Source organism: Myxocyprinus asiaticus, chromosome 11 (genome assembly GCF_019703515.2).
Source record: "Myxocyprinus asiaticus isolate MX2 ecotype Aquarium Trade chromosome 11, UBuf_Myxa_2, whole genome shotgun sequence".
NCBI classification, from domain to species: Eukaryota; Metazoa; Chordata; class Actinopteri; order Cypriniformes; family Catostomidae; genus Myxocyprinus; species Myxocyprinus asiaticus.
In genome coordinates this window covers 12,573,409-12,590,504 of record NC_059354.1, presented here as the reverse complement: position 1 = coordinate 12,590,504, position 17,096 = coordinate 12,573,409, and the positions used below count along the sequence as shown (strand labels likewise).

The 17,096-nt window shown below is 36.5% G+C and overlaps 1 protein-coding gene across 1 annotated transcript; it reads right to left on the bottom strand.

Moving 5' to 3' along the window:
• Nucleotides 1-876: 876 nt before the first annotated feature.
• On the bottom strand, nt 877-16,628 carry LOC127448188 (probable G-protein coupled receptor 156). The gene is made up of 10 exons (XM_051710535.1): nt 16,428-16,628; nt 10,519-10,672; nt 9,389-9,516; nt 8,040-8,175; nt 7,670-7,780; nt 7,434-7,559; nt 5,949-6,044; nt 5,532-5,768; nt 3,187-3,348; nt 877-2,140 (listed from the first exon to the last, which is right to left on the bottom strand). Exons 2-10 carry the CDS (start codon nt 10,633-10,635, stop codon nt 884-886), a joined length of 2,370 nt encoding a protein of 789 aa, XP_051566495.1. The 5' UTR covers nt 10,636-10,672; nt 16,428-16,628; the 3' UTR covers nt 877-883.
• Nucleotides 16,629-17,096: the final 468 nt, after the last annotated feature.

The window sequence follows — 17,096 nt, the reverse complement described above, 5'->3', positions numbered from 1 at the left end:
AGAAATGGGTCAGTGAAAAATGAGGATGCCCAAGATGATGAAAGGGAAATGGCTTTTAAAAATCTAGTTTAAAACGCATGTGCCAAGTTCACAGAAATGTTTTTGTCTAACTTTGTATACTGTACATGTTGGTTCCAATACATCCAACTTGAAGTAGTGTAACCATCAAGTAAAAAACTAAAAAGAATATAATTTTACACCTTCAATACACATGAGAAAACAAAGCAAAAAAATAAATAAAAAAATAAATAAAAATGTTTTCAAAAAGAGTTTACTTGAGGTTTTTCAATTGTGATATTTCTTGTAAAACCTGTCATAAAAAGTTTAAATTTAAAAAGTTAAAAAATTAAATTATATAAAAAAATAAAATAAAATAAAAACGTACTGACCTTGACAGATGGTCATTGGGGTCTACAGGGGTCCCCTCTGTCAGATTTCCTGTTTTATGGTTTTCTTTTCATGTAAACTGTCACACTTTCATTTGACAAACAAATGTTTTTAATATTAATTTAAATATTAAAAATATTTTAAAACAAAACTGCTTCAATTATTCTCTACAATAATAAAATATTATGCCAAGCTACTTAAAAATTATTATAATTTTTTTGTCTAGAAATCCAGCCTTTTAAAGAGGCAATCTACGGATAGTTAAACCACCTAGAATTTTTTTTTAAGCACCACAAAAAATATCAAAATTATTTTTAATTCAGAAATGTAAAACATCATCATAGACGAGGTGTATTCAAGTCATTATATGTATAAATTGCATTTTAATGTATTTTTAAATAACTTAATAGATTTGAAGAAATAATAAGTGTCACGAGTCATGACATTGACCCAAATACCAATGAAGTATGTGCGGTTTATAGAGCAGTTAATCTATTCAGACAAAGGTTGGTTTAAGGTCCTCTTTAAAGTTCACTAAAGGTTGTGCTGAGTGGCAGAACCCTCCATCCTCACCTTCAGAGCTCTCTGATGTAAGGCTGTATGTCGAGTCATACGGCCGATGTCTACAGGCCCCGCAGTAGGGCCGGTGGTAGTAACAGTAGCACTCCGAGCTGCTGGAGTCCGAGTCTGAGTAGTCATATGGCTCATCTGATGTTTTAATCCCCTCCATCAGCCCAGCTGAGGCAGGCTGAGGAACCTGTCCCGTGAAAGGAGTAATAGAACATTTACGAGAAGACAACCCCCAATTGTCCTGTCTTGAGTCACTTCTGTTTGGTCGAAGTCCTGGAACCAAGTCCTGTCTTTGAGAGTTGCTCACTCTGGGGCTGGTAGGACTTTTGGGGTGATCAGGATCTGGAAGTGCTGATCCTCTTTTACGCCCTGGAGGTATAGAGCCTGGAAAACAGTAAGGAGGAGGTCCAACTCTAGAGGAGTAAAATGGAGGTCTGCGTTTCCGCATAAGATAGGGTGAGATAGTAGGGAAGTGGAACTGTAGTGTTGATCGAGGAGAGAGTGGAGAGAGCGCAGAGTTAAGATCTTCATGATCTGGATTAAAAGAAGGGCTCCGCACACGGTCGGGCGATCTGAGAGAGCTGCTTACGGCATCAACACTTAGGTCCTGCAGGATCTCCACCAGCTGCTCATTGCTTACAAAGCCCTGTCGTCCCGCTGCTGACACGGCATTACATTCTAATGCGGTTGAATTATCAACCTGAGCTGAACTAGACCAAGCGGGATCCAATGGAGAGGAACTCTGCTCTAATTTGCCCTGATCCAAAGGTTCGTCCAAAATCACTGTTACTCCTCCCAGATCATCTGAGATACTTGTAGAGTTTCTGATGCTGTTCAGGGTTGGAAGTGCCTCTTCTATGGGTAGAGGCCCTAATTGTGGAGAAGCTTTTGGGCTTTCAGGGGTTGTTTGTTGTGAGCTAATGTGAGATGGAAGTGGTGGAGGAGGTACGTAGGGAGGTGGAGAGAGAGCTACAGTGGAAGCGACTTCTGAGTATTTCGTTAGGAGAGGGGTTGGAGGAGTTGGAGGAGATACCACTGTGGTTTGTGTAGAGGTGGAGTTGAGGTTCGTGTTGGAGGAGTCCAATTCTCCCTCATCCAAGGGGTGATTGACAGTCATCAGTTTGAGCAGTTTGTCCTTGGCGTTGTTCACTTGTTCCTGCAGGCTGTCGATAATGGCATTCTTCTGCAATTTGAAGGACATACGGGAATTTTATTTAAAAACCTCATCACCCTAATCGTGTACTGTATGTAATTATCTTATGGCTCGGTTCACTTAGTAGGTGAACGGATTAGGTGCCAATTTTACAGGATGTGACATCATTAAGTGGTGAATTGAGGAATTGTAAAAGGATTCAGCCTCACTCATGGGACAGTGACACAAAACACACTGTTATCCACACCCAGAGTTTTAATGTGTAGATATGTTCTATCTATCTATCTATCTATCTATCTATCTATCTATCTACATAGAAACACTAGCAACTATTTAGCTTGCATACTTCAAAGCTCTCATCAAACTACCCAAGTATTAAAACAACATAAGTCTACATACCCTTCAAGCTTTAAAGGTTTTCAAAATAACCTACAGATTTCAAGGATTTTTTCAACTTTTTAAAAGGTTTTGTCAAGTCAACATTCAGCATTTGAGTAACACTTTACAATAAAGTTCCAATTGATAACATTAGTTAATGCATTTAAGTACCATGAACTAACGATGATTGAACAATCTATTTTTACAGCATTTAATCTCTGTTAATGTTAGTTTAGAAAAATACAATTGCTCATTGTTAGTTCATGTTAATTCACAGTGCATTAGTGAATGTTTAAGTATACAACTCTTTATTTTAAATATATATTAGTATATGTTGAAATTAGCATTAACCAAGGTTAATAAATGCTGTAAATTTCTGTTCATTGTTAGTTTTTGTAAACTAATGTAGTTAACTAATGTTAAAAAATGGAACACTATTATAAAGTGTTACCAACATTTGTCTTGACAACCTTTCCTTTTTTAGTCTTTGAATTATAACATACAGTAATACCCCTCATCTTTATGGTATGAATCTGTAAAAGGGATAAAAGATTAAAATAATAGACCTAAATGTTAAAATATAAATTATGACCTAGAAAAGCTACAAAGCTTCACTTAAACATTGAAAATCTGATAACATTTGCATAATTACACCCTACACCCTAAAAAAGAGCATCACATGTAACAATTATTGGTACCTCATTAATGAGCCTTTTCATGGAGTCATTTTCTCCCAGTAGATAATAGATTTCATCCTCGCTGTACATGGAGTGTGTGGTCTTGCTGGGGCTACTGAAGTATTTGGCCATTTGACTGGGATGAGAGTTTGTCTCCTCTTCAAACTGTCTCCACTGGGTCAACTTGAGGGGAGAATAAGTGAGGGAATGTAGGTAAAAACTGGCATTAAATAAAATACCATTACTGAGTGTACTGTTGCATTAGGTGCATTTTCATGTGTGCATGACTCATTGTCCAAATGTTTCCCCTATTTATGCTGGCCTCTTCGTCTTAACCACATACACCCACACTCACATGCAGGGGCGAGTCCAGGATTTTCATGGGGTTTGGACGTGAGTGGGGTCCGACTTGGGGTGGCAAGTGGGGTGGCAAAGCTCATTTTTAGGGTGCCCCGTGCCATCCTTCTGGCCCCGCCCCTGCTCACATGCACATGCAGAGCTCTTTGATTCTAAAGGAATCCATCGCCTGTGTATATTCTGCTTTGTAGAGACCTTGCTTTCACCATTCCTTGTTTAGGTCGCTGTTGTCAGACATAATAGCTGATTTACTCAGCATAAGTTGGCAAAGATGTCCTTTCTACCATCTAATTATACAGTAGGTGTGTAATTGTATGGCTTGGGAAGTGGTCTAGCTATCTATAAGGGATGGGCACAAGTACCCCAGTACTAGAGTCCTCCCAAGTCACAGCAATGATCAACCACAATAATTGTATGCCTTTTCAGAAACTTTTCCAACTTCAAAATATTTTTAATTTTATTATTGGTTAGATGGCACATTTGTGATCCGGGGTGCATTTCCCAAAAACATCGTTAGCCAAGTATGGCCGCAGGTTCCATCGCTAACAACATAGTTCAACGATTTGGTGTTTCCCGAAACCGTAGTTCCAATTAACTTTCGCAAACAGTATCACAAAGCCCACCTCTGGGTAGAGCCATAGTTTCTTGTTAGTTTCCAGTGTTGGTGTTTTTTAATTGATATCTGCCCAGATTTTGCTTGTCAGCATTCACATTCAAACTTTGATCTGTTGTTTATGATTTGATACCTCCACAAAATGCACTTGAATTTCAGTCCTTGAAAATTGCAGTTTCCTTGTCATTTTCAGTCAATGTCTACAGCACGACTTGTCTGACAAGTGGACTGATATAGATAATGCTCTTGAGAAAAACAACAACCTTACCACCTTATCAATTGAAATCATTTTTAATCAAAACAAACTTTTTCTTTTTTTTCTTTTTTTGCATTTGTTTTCACACTAATTGTCCATCTATATTCAATAGAATTTCCTTAAGGGGTTCCTTTAGCATCATTGTACCCAACCATGTAGTGCATTCTGTATATCTTTTAATTCAATCTCGGCAGAAGTTATTATTCCAACACCAGCGGAATGTCATTAACAACATTGCTGAACCAAAATGTTTCGAATGATGCTTATGCTTATTTGCTGGCATAGTTACTATGTTTTCAGGAAACAGTTGTGTCTAGCTTGTTTGTTTCTCCAACGATGCATCGTACTATGGTGTTTAAGCAGTGAGCTACATCCTTGTACATGAAACCAAAGACTGTTTAGCCAAGACAGACCACTTGTATTAAAATGAACTGGAGAAGTTGGAATTACCAAAGTGGCAGATGTAGAAAAGGTAGTCCGCCTTACAGGTAAAAGAGCCAATCACCTATTAGATACAGACATCGCCTGTCAGTCAACTCAAGAACGCACATGTGCATTAGCTGGATCAGCCTGAAAAAAAGCATTTTTTAACGTGATCTAAGCTGAAGAAGCACAATTTATGATACCACTGTCAGATTTTACTGCTGATTTAAAATATGTTCTTTGAACATAATCTTGGCCAACCATTTTGGAGATTACTGTCTTTCCCCATTCAAGTAGATAGGAGATGTACTTTCATGCCGCATCTATCCATAGAAAATAGCTGCCCTGGAGCATTCCAAAGATGGCCGCCAAGTGGACTGACTTGCCTTGAAAGAGACTTTGGTGAAACGCACCCGTTTTGTGTGGCGTTCACCTATCTAGCTATCTTTTGTACTGACCTACCTGTCTGTCTGTCTGTCTCTCTTATTGTCTGTCTATGCTCAAATAACTGCTGTAATATTATCCAAAACCACACTGTCAAAAAGAGCTGACATTAGCAATGTTCTCTTCAAACTTATAGGGGGTGTTGGGGTAAACACCTTTGATGGTTGCTGAGTTATCCGTTTCTGCTTCACCTCCTGTGGTAGATTTTTTACAGATTTTGACAAAGACTGACCAAATGTTAAGACATTTGTTGATAAATTGACAAGGACTCACTTGAGGGACAAACAGCAGACAATTTATGGTTAGTGTACAGATGAAGATGGCTCCAGTCACTACGCTGTAGACCACATTTGGCCAGGCATACAGGTAAAGAGACACGGGCACAGCCACAGCGCTTGACATGGTAACTAGGCAGACAGCACCCATGATGGTCACAGACTGGTTTACTGGGGGCAAGCTTACATTGCTTGTCAGGCCGGCAAGGTACGTGCCATAAAGGAGGAGGCTGCCCTGCAGAGGGGTTGAGATCACAAGAAAGATTCACTACTGTGAATCAAAATATATAATCAAGGTTTTATATCAATATCTTGGTGAAAAACAATGATAATTCTAAAATAATGTTGAAAAAGACTATTGACTGAAAACTATTGTGTATAGAATATAATCTGCTAGCTTCTCTTTGCAGTTTACCTTAAGCACAGAGAGAAGTATTACCCAAAGATCCGAGAAGCGAGAGGAACAGGAGACTAGCTGGGACAGAGTGTAGGATGCATCCAACTCTATTACCTGAAAACAAAACAAAATCCTTCACATGCCATAGCTGATTTGAGCTTGCATTAGTCATAAATCATATTTCTTTATGTATAAACAATGGCTGTGGAGGCTTTGAAAACAAAGTGTGGCTTCATCACTGCTTGAAAGGTACTGCAAGTGTTATACTTTGAGTAAGAGGTGCAACACTCACTTTAAAGGGATAGTATACACCAAAATGAAAATCTTTACTCTTTTACTCATCCTCATGCCATCCCAGATGTGTATGACTTTCTTCTGCAGAGCTCTGAAAATGTTTAGCTCTGTAGGTCCATAAAATGCCATTGAATGGTAGCCAGAACTTTGAAGCTCCAAAAAACACATAACGGCAGCATAAAAGTCATCTATATGACTCCAGTGGTTAAATCCATGTTTTAAGAAGCGATATGATTGGTATGGGTGAGAAACAGATTAATATTTAAGTTCTTTTTTACTACAAATGATCCTTCCTGCCCAATAGGTGGCGGTATGCATGAAGAATGTGAATTGCCAAAAACAAAAGAGGATGAGTGTGAAAGTAAAACTGGATATTTATAGTAAAAAAAGGACTTAAAAATTGATCTGTTTCTCACCCACACTTATCATATCACTTCTGAAGACATGGATTTAACCACTGGAGTCTTGTGGATTACTTTTGTGCTGCCTTTATGTGCTTTTTGGAGCTTCAAAGTTTTGACCACCATTCCCTTGCATTGTGAGGACCTACAGAGCTGAGATATTCTTCTAAAAATCTTCACTTGTGTTCAGCAGAAGAAAGAAAGTCATACACATCAAGGATGGCATGAGGGTGAGTAAATGATGAGAGAATTTTCATTTTTTGAGTGAACCAGAAGAGGACTGGGAAGAGAAATCGGCCCTAGATTTGAAATAAAAACCAGCCCAAAAGTTATTGAGCGTGAGGGGGGCCAGCCCACCGGGGCCAGACCACCGGGAAAAGTCCCGGTTCTCCCAATGGCCAGTCCGCCCCTAGGGTGAACTATCCCTTTAATTACGAAAATAAAGCTTCAACTTTTGTTAGATTAAAAACTTCCAAATGTTCTTGCTACCTTTAGGGCCTTTATCATATGCCATGAAATGTCATGAAGTTTTTAATCTATTAAAGTTTAAGCTCTATTTTAGCTTGCAGAGTGAGTGTTGCACCTCCTTTTTCTCCAAGTATGACATTTTGATTTTTGGTTTTCAGTTGGTTAAGCAGCTTTTCTTCCCCAAATTTTTTTTTTAAGATAAGTGTTCTCACTTAACATAAGTGTAAATAATATGACACAATATTCCTTTTTGGCTGAACTATTCCTTTCATAAATTATATTCCTAGTTATTTTTATATGATTGTGAGTGTCTATTTGATAACTGAAATCTTCAGTATACCTTCACCACAGCACTAATAGACCGAGAGCACTTGATTGGATCTGTCAAATGCCATGTTGTTAGAACAACCACATCCACTAGAACCAGCAGAGCAACAAAACCCATCAGCTGGATGTCTCTAATAATCTGAAACACAACGGAACAATAAAGCACTGTGTTCAAGTAAATTATATCAACCAATAATACACTTAAACAAGCCAATTCATAAGCACAAACATATGAACCATTAAACTCACCACTCTCTTGTCAGGCACACGCTGAGTGAACACTCTGTAGAGCCGCCATGTTTTCCCAAGAATAGGACCAAACACGAGAGAGCTGCCAATACACAACGTCCAGATCCGCGCCTGAGAGGCAAGGAGGGATGGTATGAAAAAGAGCTAGTGGTTGGTACATTGGTTATGGGTCCCTCCTTCAATGTAAGTCAGATCCGATCATTTATAAAAGTAATAGCACACTTCTCCTCAATGAGCCTCACGATTTGAGTTATCTTCCATGCTAATAGCACAAACAGTGCAGGACAAGTTAGGAAGTTTAATACTTTGGTTCAAAACTTTAGTTTAGCAAGCACCTCCAGTAATCTAGTGTGTGTTTGTATGTGTGTACCTGTAAGATTGCTCTTGATCCGGCTACCTGCAGAGGTGATTTCTCCTCCATGGCGAATAAGAAGCCACTGCTGTATGTAAGTACACTGCCACAGAGAGTCAGCACATTCAGATTGGGACTGGACATCTTCACAATCCTGTGTCAAATGTACATAATCAAAATGTATGTTTGAGGCTACAGTTAGTAATTGATAGAATCATGTAAATGAAAAAGTAAAGACCACCTATGTAGCAGTAAATGGGTCACAAAGGCAGGACAGTTTCTGATCATATGGGGGCCCTAAGCTAAATCCTACTTGGTGGCCCCCAGCAATCCCCCGGGACATAACATTCTCCTTTCCATCTCAGGCCACAATGGGGCTCCCTATAGTTGTGTAACTTGAGTCTTATTCGCAGCTTTTAGTTTTTTTTAGTTAACCTTGCTTTGAGGAGCCCCCTGGTGGCTTGGGGACCATAAGCGCCCGCTTATACCGCTTATAGCTAGAAACGGCCCCTGCAGAGGGGAGTGTCATAAGATGTTTGAGAGCTATGAGAGAGGTAACCTGTCACTGGTAGCTACTGTACAAGAATTAATCTATTTTGGCTCTCGTGAACACAAGTGCCACTGTAAACGAGCTTCTCTTATAGTGCTCATGAACACAGAACTCGCAACAGAACTCGCAAAAGATTTTTGCTGAAAAATGACCTACATTTTGGGTTATTTCTCAGCAAATCCTATCGTATGCCTTCAGAAGACTTGGAATATGAAAACAGAATTGCATGGACTACTTTTATGATACTTTTGGTTCCTTTTTTAAGCTTTATAGTGAGGCACTATCCACTGCCATTGCACTGAAAAGACGGACTGGGATATTCATAAAATGTTCTCCTTTTGCGTTCAAGATAAAAAAGAAAGTCATATGGGTTTGGAGAGATATGAGTAAATTATAAGATGAATTTTCAGTTTTGAGTAGACTATTCATTTAAAGTTAAAGGCTGTTCTTGATTTATAAGCTGATTAATATATTTTAGCTAAAAATACTTCACATGATTATAATGTATGTTTCTCATTTGCCTTGAAAAACATATTCATACTCCCAGTTAAAATAATGAGTGCCATATAACAGTGAGAACTACTGCAATGATGTGATGCATTACATAAATGTATGCTCTTCTCCACTGGCTTAATATGATATTTCCTCAAGTGTTACCATTGTAACACTCTGACTCATTGTGGTAAATTCAAAATAATTATTAAGTCCTCAGTGTAAATAGTTTATGTGTATCATATCATGACAATGTAAAAAGTTGTACAATGGCCCCTGTCTCCTCTAAAAGAGACACAAAAGGAGTGAGAGAGGTTTTCCATACCTATTGTTTTTGAAGCGGAGTGTGAAAATAAAAAAGAAGAGGGCCAATAGAATCCCAAAAGAGAGCAGTGTCCAGAATACAGCACGAAGAGCAGGGGACAGGGTTCCCCTCTGTGCATCCACACCCCTCTAAAAAAACAGCAAACCAACATATACTAAATATAAACAAGATTTTGATGCATACAGTGGCCCCAAAAGTATGTATACACTTCAGGCACACTTAAAAATGTCTGAATTTCATTGCAATACATTAAAAAAAATAAAATAAAAAAAAAAATCTAACCAAGTTGCATCTGTCCAGTTATTTGTGCAATTACTACAGTACTTACCAACTGGTCCCAAAGTGCTGGGATGTTCCCATTTGTATAGTGGATGTATGAAGTCAAGTTCACAAATGTGCAGTTCATCACATTAACTATGGACATGTTCCATTAGTATTTGAAGTGTCCAAGAACTTTTTTTTTTTTTTTATCTATTGCTATATAGTTTAAATTCTAATAAATTAATTTTGCGAATTTCTTTGCTTGAAATGTCTCCTTGTGTTATCTTTATTTACATAATACATGTACTTGGTTTGATACAACAGAGAGGTCTATTTGTTATGTAATGCAATGCCATTCATACATTTCTAAGTGTGGCTTAAGTGTCCAAATACTATTTGGGGCCATTGTATAAAATTGTACATCTGTTACACACAAATAATGCATGCCTCTTTGTGTATGCTGGTGGGTTAGGTTTTTTCTATGTATGTAGGTTAGTGTGTGTGTGTATAGTAATCGCGTGCATGCACTCATATGTGCCTGCATATGTATGTACGTGTGTGTGTGGGTTTGGGTGGTTTAGTACATTTTTTTAGGTTACAAACTGGTAATTACAAGGGTATTATGCAATAAATGTGGTTTATGGAGGACATTTCTAGTGTCCCCATAATTCAAATCACTTAAAAAACATACTAAACGATGTTTTATTGAAAATGTAAAAATGCAGAAAGTTTTTTGTGAGGGTTAGGTTTAGGGGTAGGGTTAGGGGATAGAATCTATAGATTGTACAGTATAAAAATCATTATGTCTATGGAGAGTCCTCATAAGGATAGCCGCACTAACATGTGTGTGGGTGTGTGTGTGCATTTACCGCTGAGAGAGCACAGAGTCTCTGCAGTACATCCCAGCCCTGCTGGTGGTTTACTGCTGGATAGATGAAGCAGACACCAGACTCACAGTGTGAGCTGCAGTTCAGTCCTGCCTCCATAACTGACCTGAGCTCTAGCTCAACTTACACACACAACCTAAATAACAAAACATAAACTTAAATACAGTACTTATTTAACATTAACACAACCCATCAAAAGTTTGGACCTGATTTTGTATACAAATATAAATTATGACTAAGTAAGAATTTCTTTACAAAACAAACATTTAAAGTATATAATTTAAATGGATGCCTAACAGCCTGTAAATGGGAACTCCTTAAATAGTATTTAAAAAGCATCTTCATGCCTTGTAAATTAGATTGAGAGGTTTTCTTTTTATTTATTTAACATTTTTATAAATCCCATATTCCATTTGTGTTGTATCATAATATATATACATACATATCAATCAACTGATCACAAAGTATAGTCAGGACATTACTGGTGTAAAAAACAGCACCATCACTATTTGAAAAAAGTCATTTTTGATCAAATCTAGACAGGCCCCATTTCCAGCAGCCATCACTCCAACACCTTATCCTTGAGTAATCATGCTAAATTGCTAATTTGGTACTAGAAAATCACTTGCCATTATATCAAACACAGCTGAAAGCTATTCGGTTAGTTAAATGAAGCTTAACATTGTCTTTGTGCTTGTTTTTGAGTTGTCACACTATGCAATAGACCGGCATGTCTTAAGGTCAATATTATGTCAAAAATGGCAAAAAAGAAACAGCTTTCTCTAGAAACTCATCAGTCAATCATTGTTTTGAGGAATGAAGGCTATACAATGCTTGAAATTGCCCAAAAAAACTGAAGATTTCAGACAAAGGTGTACACTACAGTCTTCAAAGACAAAGGACAACTGGCTCTAACAAGGACAGAAAGAGATGTGGAAGGCCAGATGTACGACTAAACAAGAGGAAAAATACATCAGAGACTCTAGTTTGAGAAATAGATGCCTCACATGTCCTCAGCTGACAGCTTCATTGAATTCTACCCGCTCAACACCAGTTTCATGTACAACAGTAAAGAGAAGACTCAGGGGTGCAGGCCTTATGGGAAGAATTTCAAAGAAAAAGCCACTTTTGAAACTGAAAATTAAAAAGAAAAGGTTAGAGTGGGTAAAGAAACACAGACATTGGACAACAGATAACTGGAAAAGAGTGTTATGGATCTTAACCCCATTGAGGGATCAGCTAGACTGTAAGGTGCGTGAGAAGTGCCCGACAAGACAGTCACATCTATGGCAAGTGCTACAGGAAGTGTGGGGTGAAATGTCACCTGAGTATCTGGATAAACTGACAGCTAGAATGTCAAGGATCTGCAAAGCTGTCATTGCTGCACGTGGAGGATTTTTTGATGAGAACTCTTTGAAGTAGTTTAAGAAGTTCTAAACATTTATTTCAAATTGTAATAGTAATTTTTCACGTTATTAATGTCCTGACTATACATTGTGATTAGTTGAATGCCACTTTGGTGAATAAAAGTACCAATTTCTTTCCATAAGAGCAAAATCTGTACATTATTCCAAACTTTTGGCCGCCAGTGTATAAATTATTTTTATTTCTTTCTTTTATAAAGTGCCTGTTAACTTTCTGTCACCACAGAAACGTGGAAAAATGCTTTTTGAATACAAAATATTGAGCTTTTTTGTCATAAAAATAATGCATTAAACAGCTCAGTGCTGTGGCTTAAGCAATAAACACAGTTACTACACAGCATTCCTGTATTCCTTTAAATTTCATGCATAAATATGACAGTAACATAAATTGAATAACATCAAATTATATCAATAATATATATTCAAAATAATGCAAGTTTGTGTTTTTTAGAATTTGATTGTTAAAATAGATAAGAATAGTTACATTTGAAAATATATATATTCTTATATTCCATGTCAATGCATACAAGACACTCATATTCAACAAGTAACCTTTATACCATGCATTGTAGAAGACTAAACACAAGATGTCACTGTTATTTATAATGTTATTAGCATGAAATGGTCTGTCACAAACTGTCTTCTGTCTGGAACATCGACACACTAAAATATAGGTGTTTAAATAAAATAAAGTTATATTATTTTCCCTTCACAAGTTCACATTATCATATATTCCTCTGACCTACTCAAACCATTGACCTAATCATTCCTCTTACCTAATCAAAACCCATTTGACAGACAGTATTGAAGCCTTAACCCTCTGTTGTATCAAAAAGTAGACATGGACTTTCATGGAATACTGGCCAATAGATAGTTATAAATGCTTAATTAATACACTTATTCATACATAAATTAATCAAAAACATAAAATGCCCTACTTTATTATTTATGTCACAATGTAGCAAAAGAGACTATAATAGTGAGATTAAAGAATGATTATTTCATTTTACTACAGTATGCTTTGTGTTTACATTAATTACTGTGACGTCTTGACTCATTAATTACTTGTGTTGTCACTTTCTTTGATCACGTTGATGCCAAAATAATTGTTATTTACCTAAATTTATTTAACTAATGTACTCTGCAAAATCACATTTTAGGTCTTCTTGCTCATTCGCAGCATATATCATAACAAAGCCGGATGACCATTAAACCATACTGAACTTTATAAAGTTGGGGACTCCTTCATAAATGCTTCATATGTGTCCGCTTTACATACGTTTATAGGTTACTGATGTTGTATAAGCGGTATTAAGCATTTATAACACGTGAGGTATGATGCTCACTATTTGACAGATATTGCACGAAAGTCACCCTTTTTATGCATGTTATTATCACCACATATCAATAATTTATACTGGATTTGTACATGATTTATAAGTCATTCTGAATCCCTTTATAATCCCTTAACAAAGGGAACATTAAATGTAAAGTGTTACCGACCTAAGACACACACTTTCCCATAAACATTCACATAACTTTTAAGCTTGAAGGATACCTCTTGAAAGATCTTGAAAAAATTGTATCAGTTATGCTGATTATCTCTCACAAACATTATCTATTATTGGGAATACAAGTATATATTACAATACTACAGCAAAATGCCAAAAAATAAATACAAAAATCGTATTGTACAGTATGTGCGGCTTTGCCTAAACCACTCATGGTAATGATTGATGACTTCACAATATGTTTTATTATATTTATTATTAATGTCATAGACGCACAGTCAGAAGCTAGACAGAAAGAGCAATTTCATGTCATCTTATTTGTTTATGACCTTGTGTGACTGTATATTTGTGTCAGTTTTATGTCTGAGTCTGACCTAACCAATACCTCACGTGAAAGTGTGACTAAGCTTTTGAGTGAAGTTCATGAAGCAGAGGATCCCTATGACTACATGACCTCTATGAGTCTACAAGAGAGCACCAGGGTCTGATTATGATAGTGTTGAAGTGATTGAGACTCTTTCTGTTTAGGACTGGGCATTGCTCCAAATGCCTGAGGCACTAACATAAATACAAGCATCTCACAGACACACTGTTACACACTGTCTGGAAACAGACAGCAGACTGACACAGTGGGACCCAGAAAATTCATACGTGAAGTATGCAGCCAAATTATCTGTTGAAAGTTTTAGGCACTAGTTTGACACTATTCAAGTCATTTTACTACGAAAGCATACATTAGGCAACTACATGTAAATAGCCTACATAATTAAAACATATGATTCAGATCTAGGCTAACCTCAAGAGATTTTATTTAAAAATGTGTTCATTTTAAAAAGTAACTCAAGATATTCTTGAAACCACTAAAGCCTCTCCAGATAAAAAATGTATAAATTCATATGGAACTGAGACTTTGACTTGAGCCCAAGAGTATTACAATAGAGTACTTCCCAAAAATAATAGTGACTTGATGCAGACTTGAGCTGATGATTCAAAATGAGTCATTTCTTCACAGGCCTCTAGCTGCTCTTTAGTATCGGGGCAGTGTGCACTGATTTATGTTGGGAAAAAATCCCCGCAAACAATCTTTTAAGGACGTCATTGAGAACATCATAAAATTAATTTGCCGTCATATTTTAAACGTCTGTAATAATAAATTTGCAGCATACAAAAAACAGTCAAGTGTGCAATAAGTAGAGCCAAATTATCAATATACGTATATAAACAGTGTATACAGTATATATATATATATATATATATATATATATATATATATATATATATATATATATATATATATATATATTCTTGAGGTGTCAATTAAAGGATTTGTGCACCCACAAATGAAAATCCTGTCATTATTTATTCACCCTCAATGTCGTTCCAAATTTGCACGCTATTACTTTTTCTGAGAATTTGAAGAATCTTTACGCAGCTCTTTTCCATATAAAGGCAGTTCATGGTGACCATGTCTGTCCAGCTCCATAAAGGAAAAAATAGCATGATTAAAGAATCATAAAAATAGTCCATTCTGCTCATTCACTATATTCCAAGTCTTCTGAAGCCAGACGATAGCTTTGTATGAGGAAGAGACCAGATTGGTGCATTTTGTTTATGCTTTTTATCCATTGTTTGTCCTGACATTCTTGATCATTCTGTGTCATGGCACTATAACTCTGAAACTCACTCCAATTAAGCCTCCACAACTTCACCGTCTGTTCCTTCAAATCTAAATTACAGCTCTTCTTTTTTCACAATATATTTTTCTGTAATTGTGTTTTTTTTCTCATGTTGACAGTTTCATTTGAGCCTGACACGTGTGATCATTTGTTTATTTTATTGAAGCTTGACAGATGTCATCACTATGAACTGTTGTTGTATGAAACATACTGTAGCTGTGTGAAGATTCTTCAAAAATGATTTTGTGTTTAGTGGGAAACAATTAGAGGTCGACCGATAGTGGATTTTGCCGATACCGATGACTTAGGTAGTGAAAAAGGCAAATAATTGATTAATCAGCCGATAGTTTTTCAGTCGATCAACATGATGATAAAAAATAACTTATTCTTTCCTTACTATGAAGGGCACAGACATTAAGGCTGCAAAATTAATAAAACCCAAAAGCAGTTTATTGTGCAACCAGAATCCCAATAATAAGCAAGCCCGAAATATACCAGGGACTCTTATTTTGAAATTAAAGAGATTTGGCTCCATAAAAATGCTCTATATGTGTATATTTACCAAATGAAGCTTTTTATTGCCTATAGATTAATCCGATGAAGAGTTTTATATGTATATATTTCACCAGATGAGGTTTATTGTTAAGGAATACAAATAATTAGTGTAAAAAATGAAAATAAAATATCAGCAACTATATGCATTTATTTTTTCGATATCCAGTAGTTCCACAAGCAACTATCTGTACCGATTAATCAGGAAAACCGATATATCGTCTACCTCTAGAAACAATATCTGCACACGGGTTTGGAGTAACATGAAGGTGAGTAAATAATGCTAATTTTCAGCTTTTACCTGAGTTCATGTGTGCACCGCTTCGATATAAGTTACCTACGTCATACCAATGTGCCGCTATCTAGAGTAATCGCTACAAGAGAAGAGAAAACACTCAAGTGTGTGTATCTTTCTAGGGGTGTGTCAATTCTATTCTCCTTTGAAGAACTCTTATCTAAGTTCAGAGTAAACACTGAACATTTCGAAACATTTCGATAATAATAATATCCTAATAACAACAACAATAACAATAATAGCATGTGGTTTAGCATGCTCAGGATTTAACTTTTATATTTTACATTATTTAGTCTACATCTTTTGGTTTTTTTATTATACAATTTTACATTGATCTTTTTTTTTATTATTGTTTCGTGTTGATTAACGTGTGCATCTGCAACACTGTCACAGCAGCTGAAAGATTGTTATATATAAAAAAGATTGATCAAACCTGTGGTCCATGTGAATGAGAGGTATGCTCTCCCTTGAGGGATCCGTAACAACACGTCTCATTTCATGAGCGACATCACAAGAAAACAGCAAGAGTAGTCACGGGTGGGAAGATCCAAAGGCTCGGACTCTATTTATAACGTTTTAAAACTGTCCGTGAAATCTATCATGAACAGCAGGACAATAACATAAAGCGCGCGCACTGTACAAACTCCTGCAATACTGAAGTGAGAGCCGAGCGCACTGAGAGAGAAAGAGGAGGTGGCCGGAGGGGTGGGGGGGATGACACCGAAAGTAGATTTGGAGGTTCATCGTAAAAAGTGTATACTAGGAACTATTTACCTGACCCGACCTCTGAAAAGTAGCGGAGTAACATAATATATTAAATTTTATTCAGTCACTTTTATTTTTATAAAATAGTTTAATGTTTTATTATATTTTTTACAGTAATACGACAAATAATAAAACAATAGAAATTTCCATATAAAGTAAATTTTTTAAAGTTAGTTAACAAAACATTTTTACAGTGTATGGAGACAAAAAGTATGGTTGATTGGAAGCTGGTTGGAAACTGCAGGATGTGGTGACAGCCTAGTTTTATAAATTTAGCGGCTATAGTAGGCCTTCACTGTAATAAATAAATAAATAAAAACCTTTAATTTACAGTAAA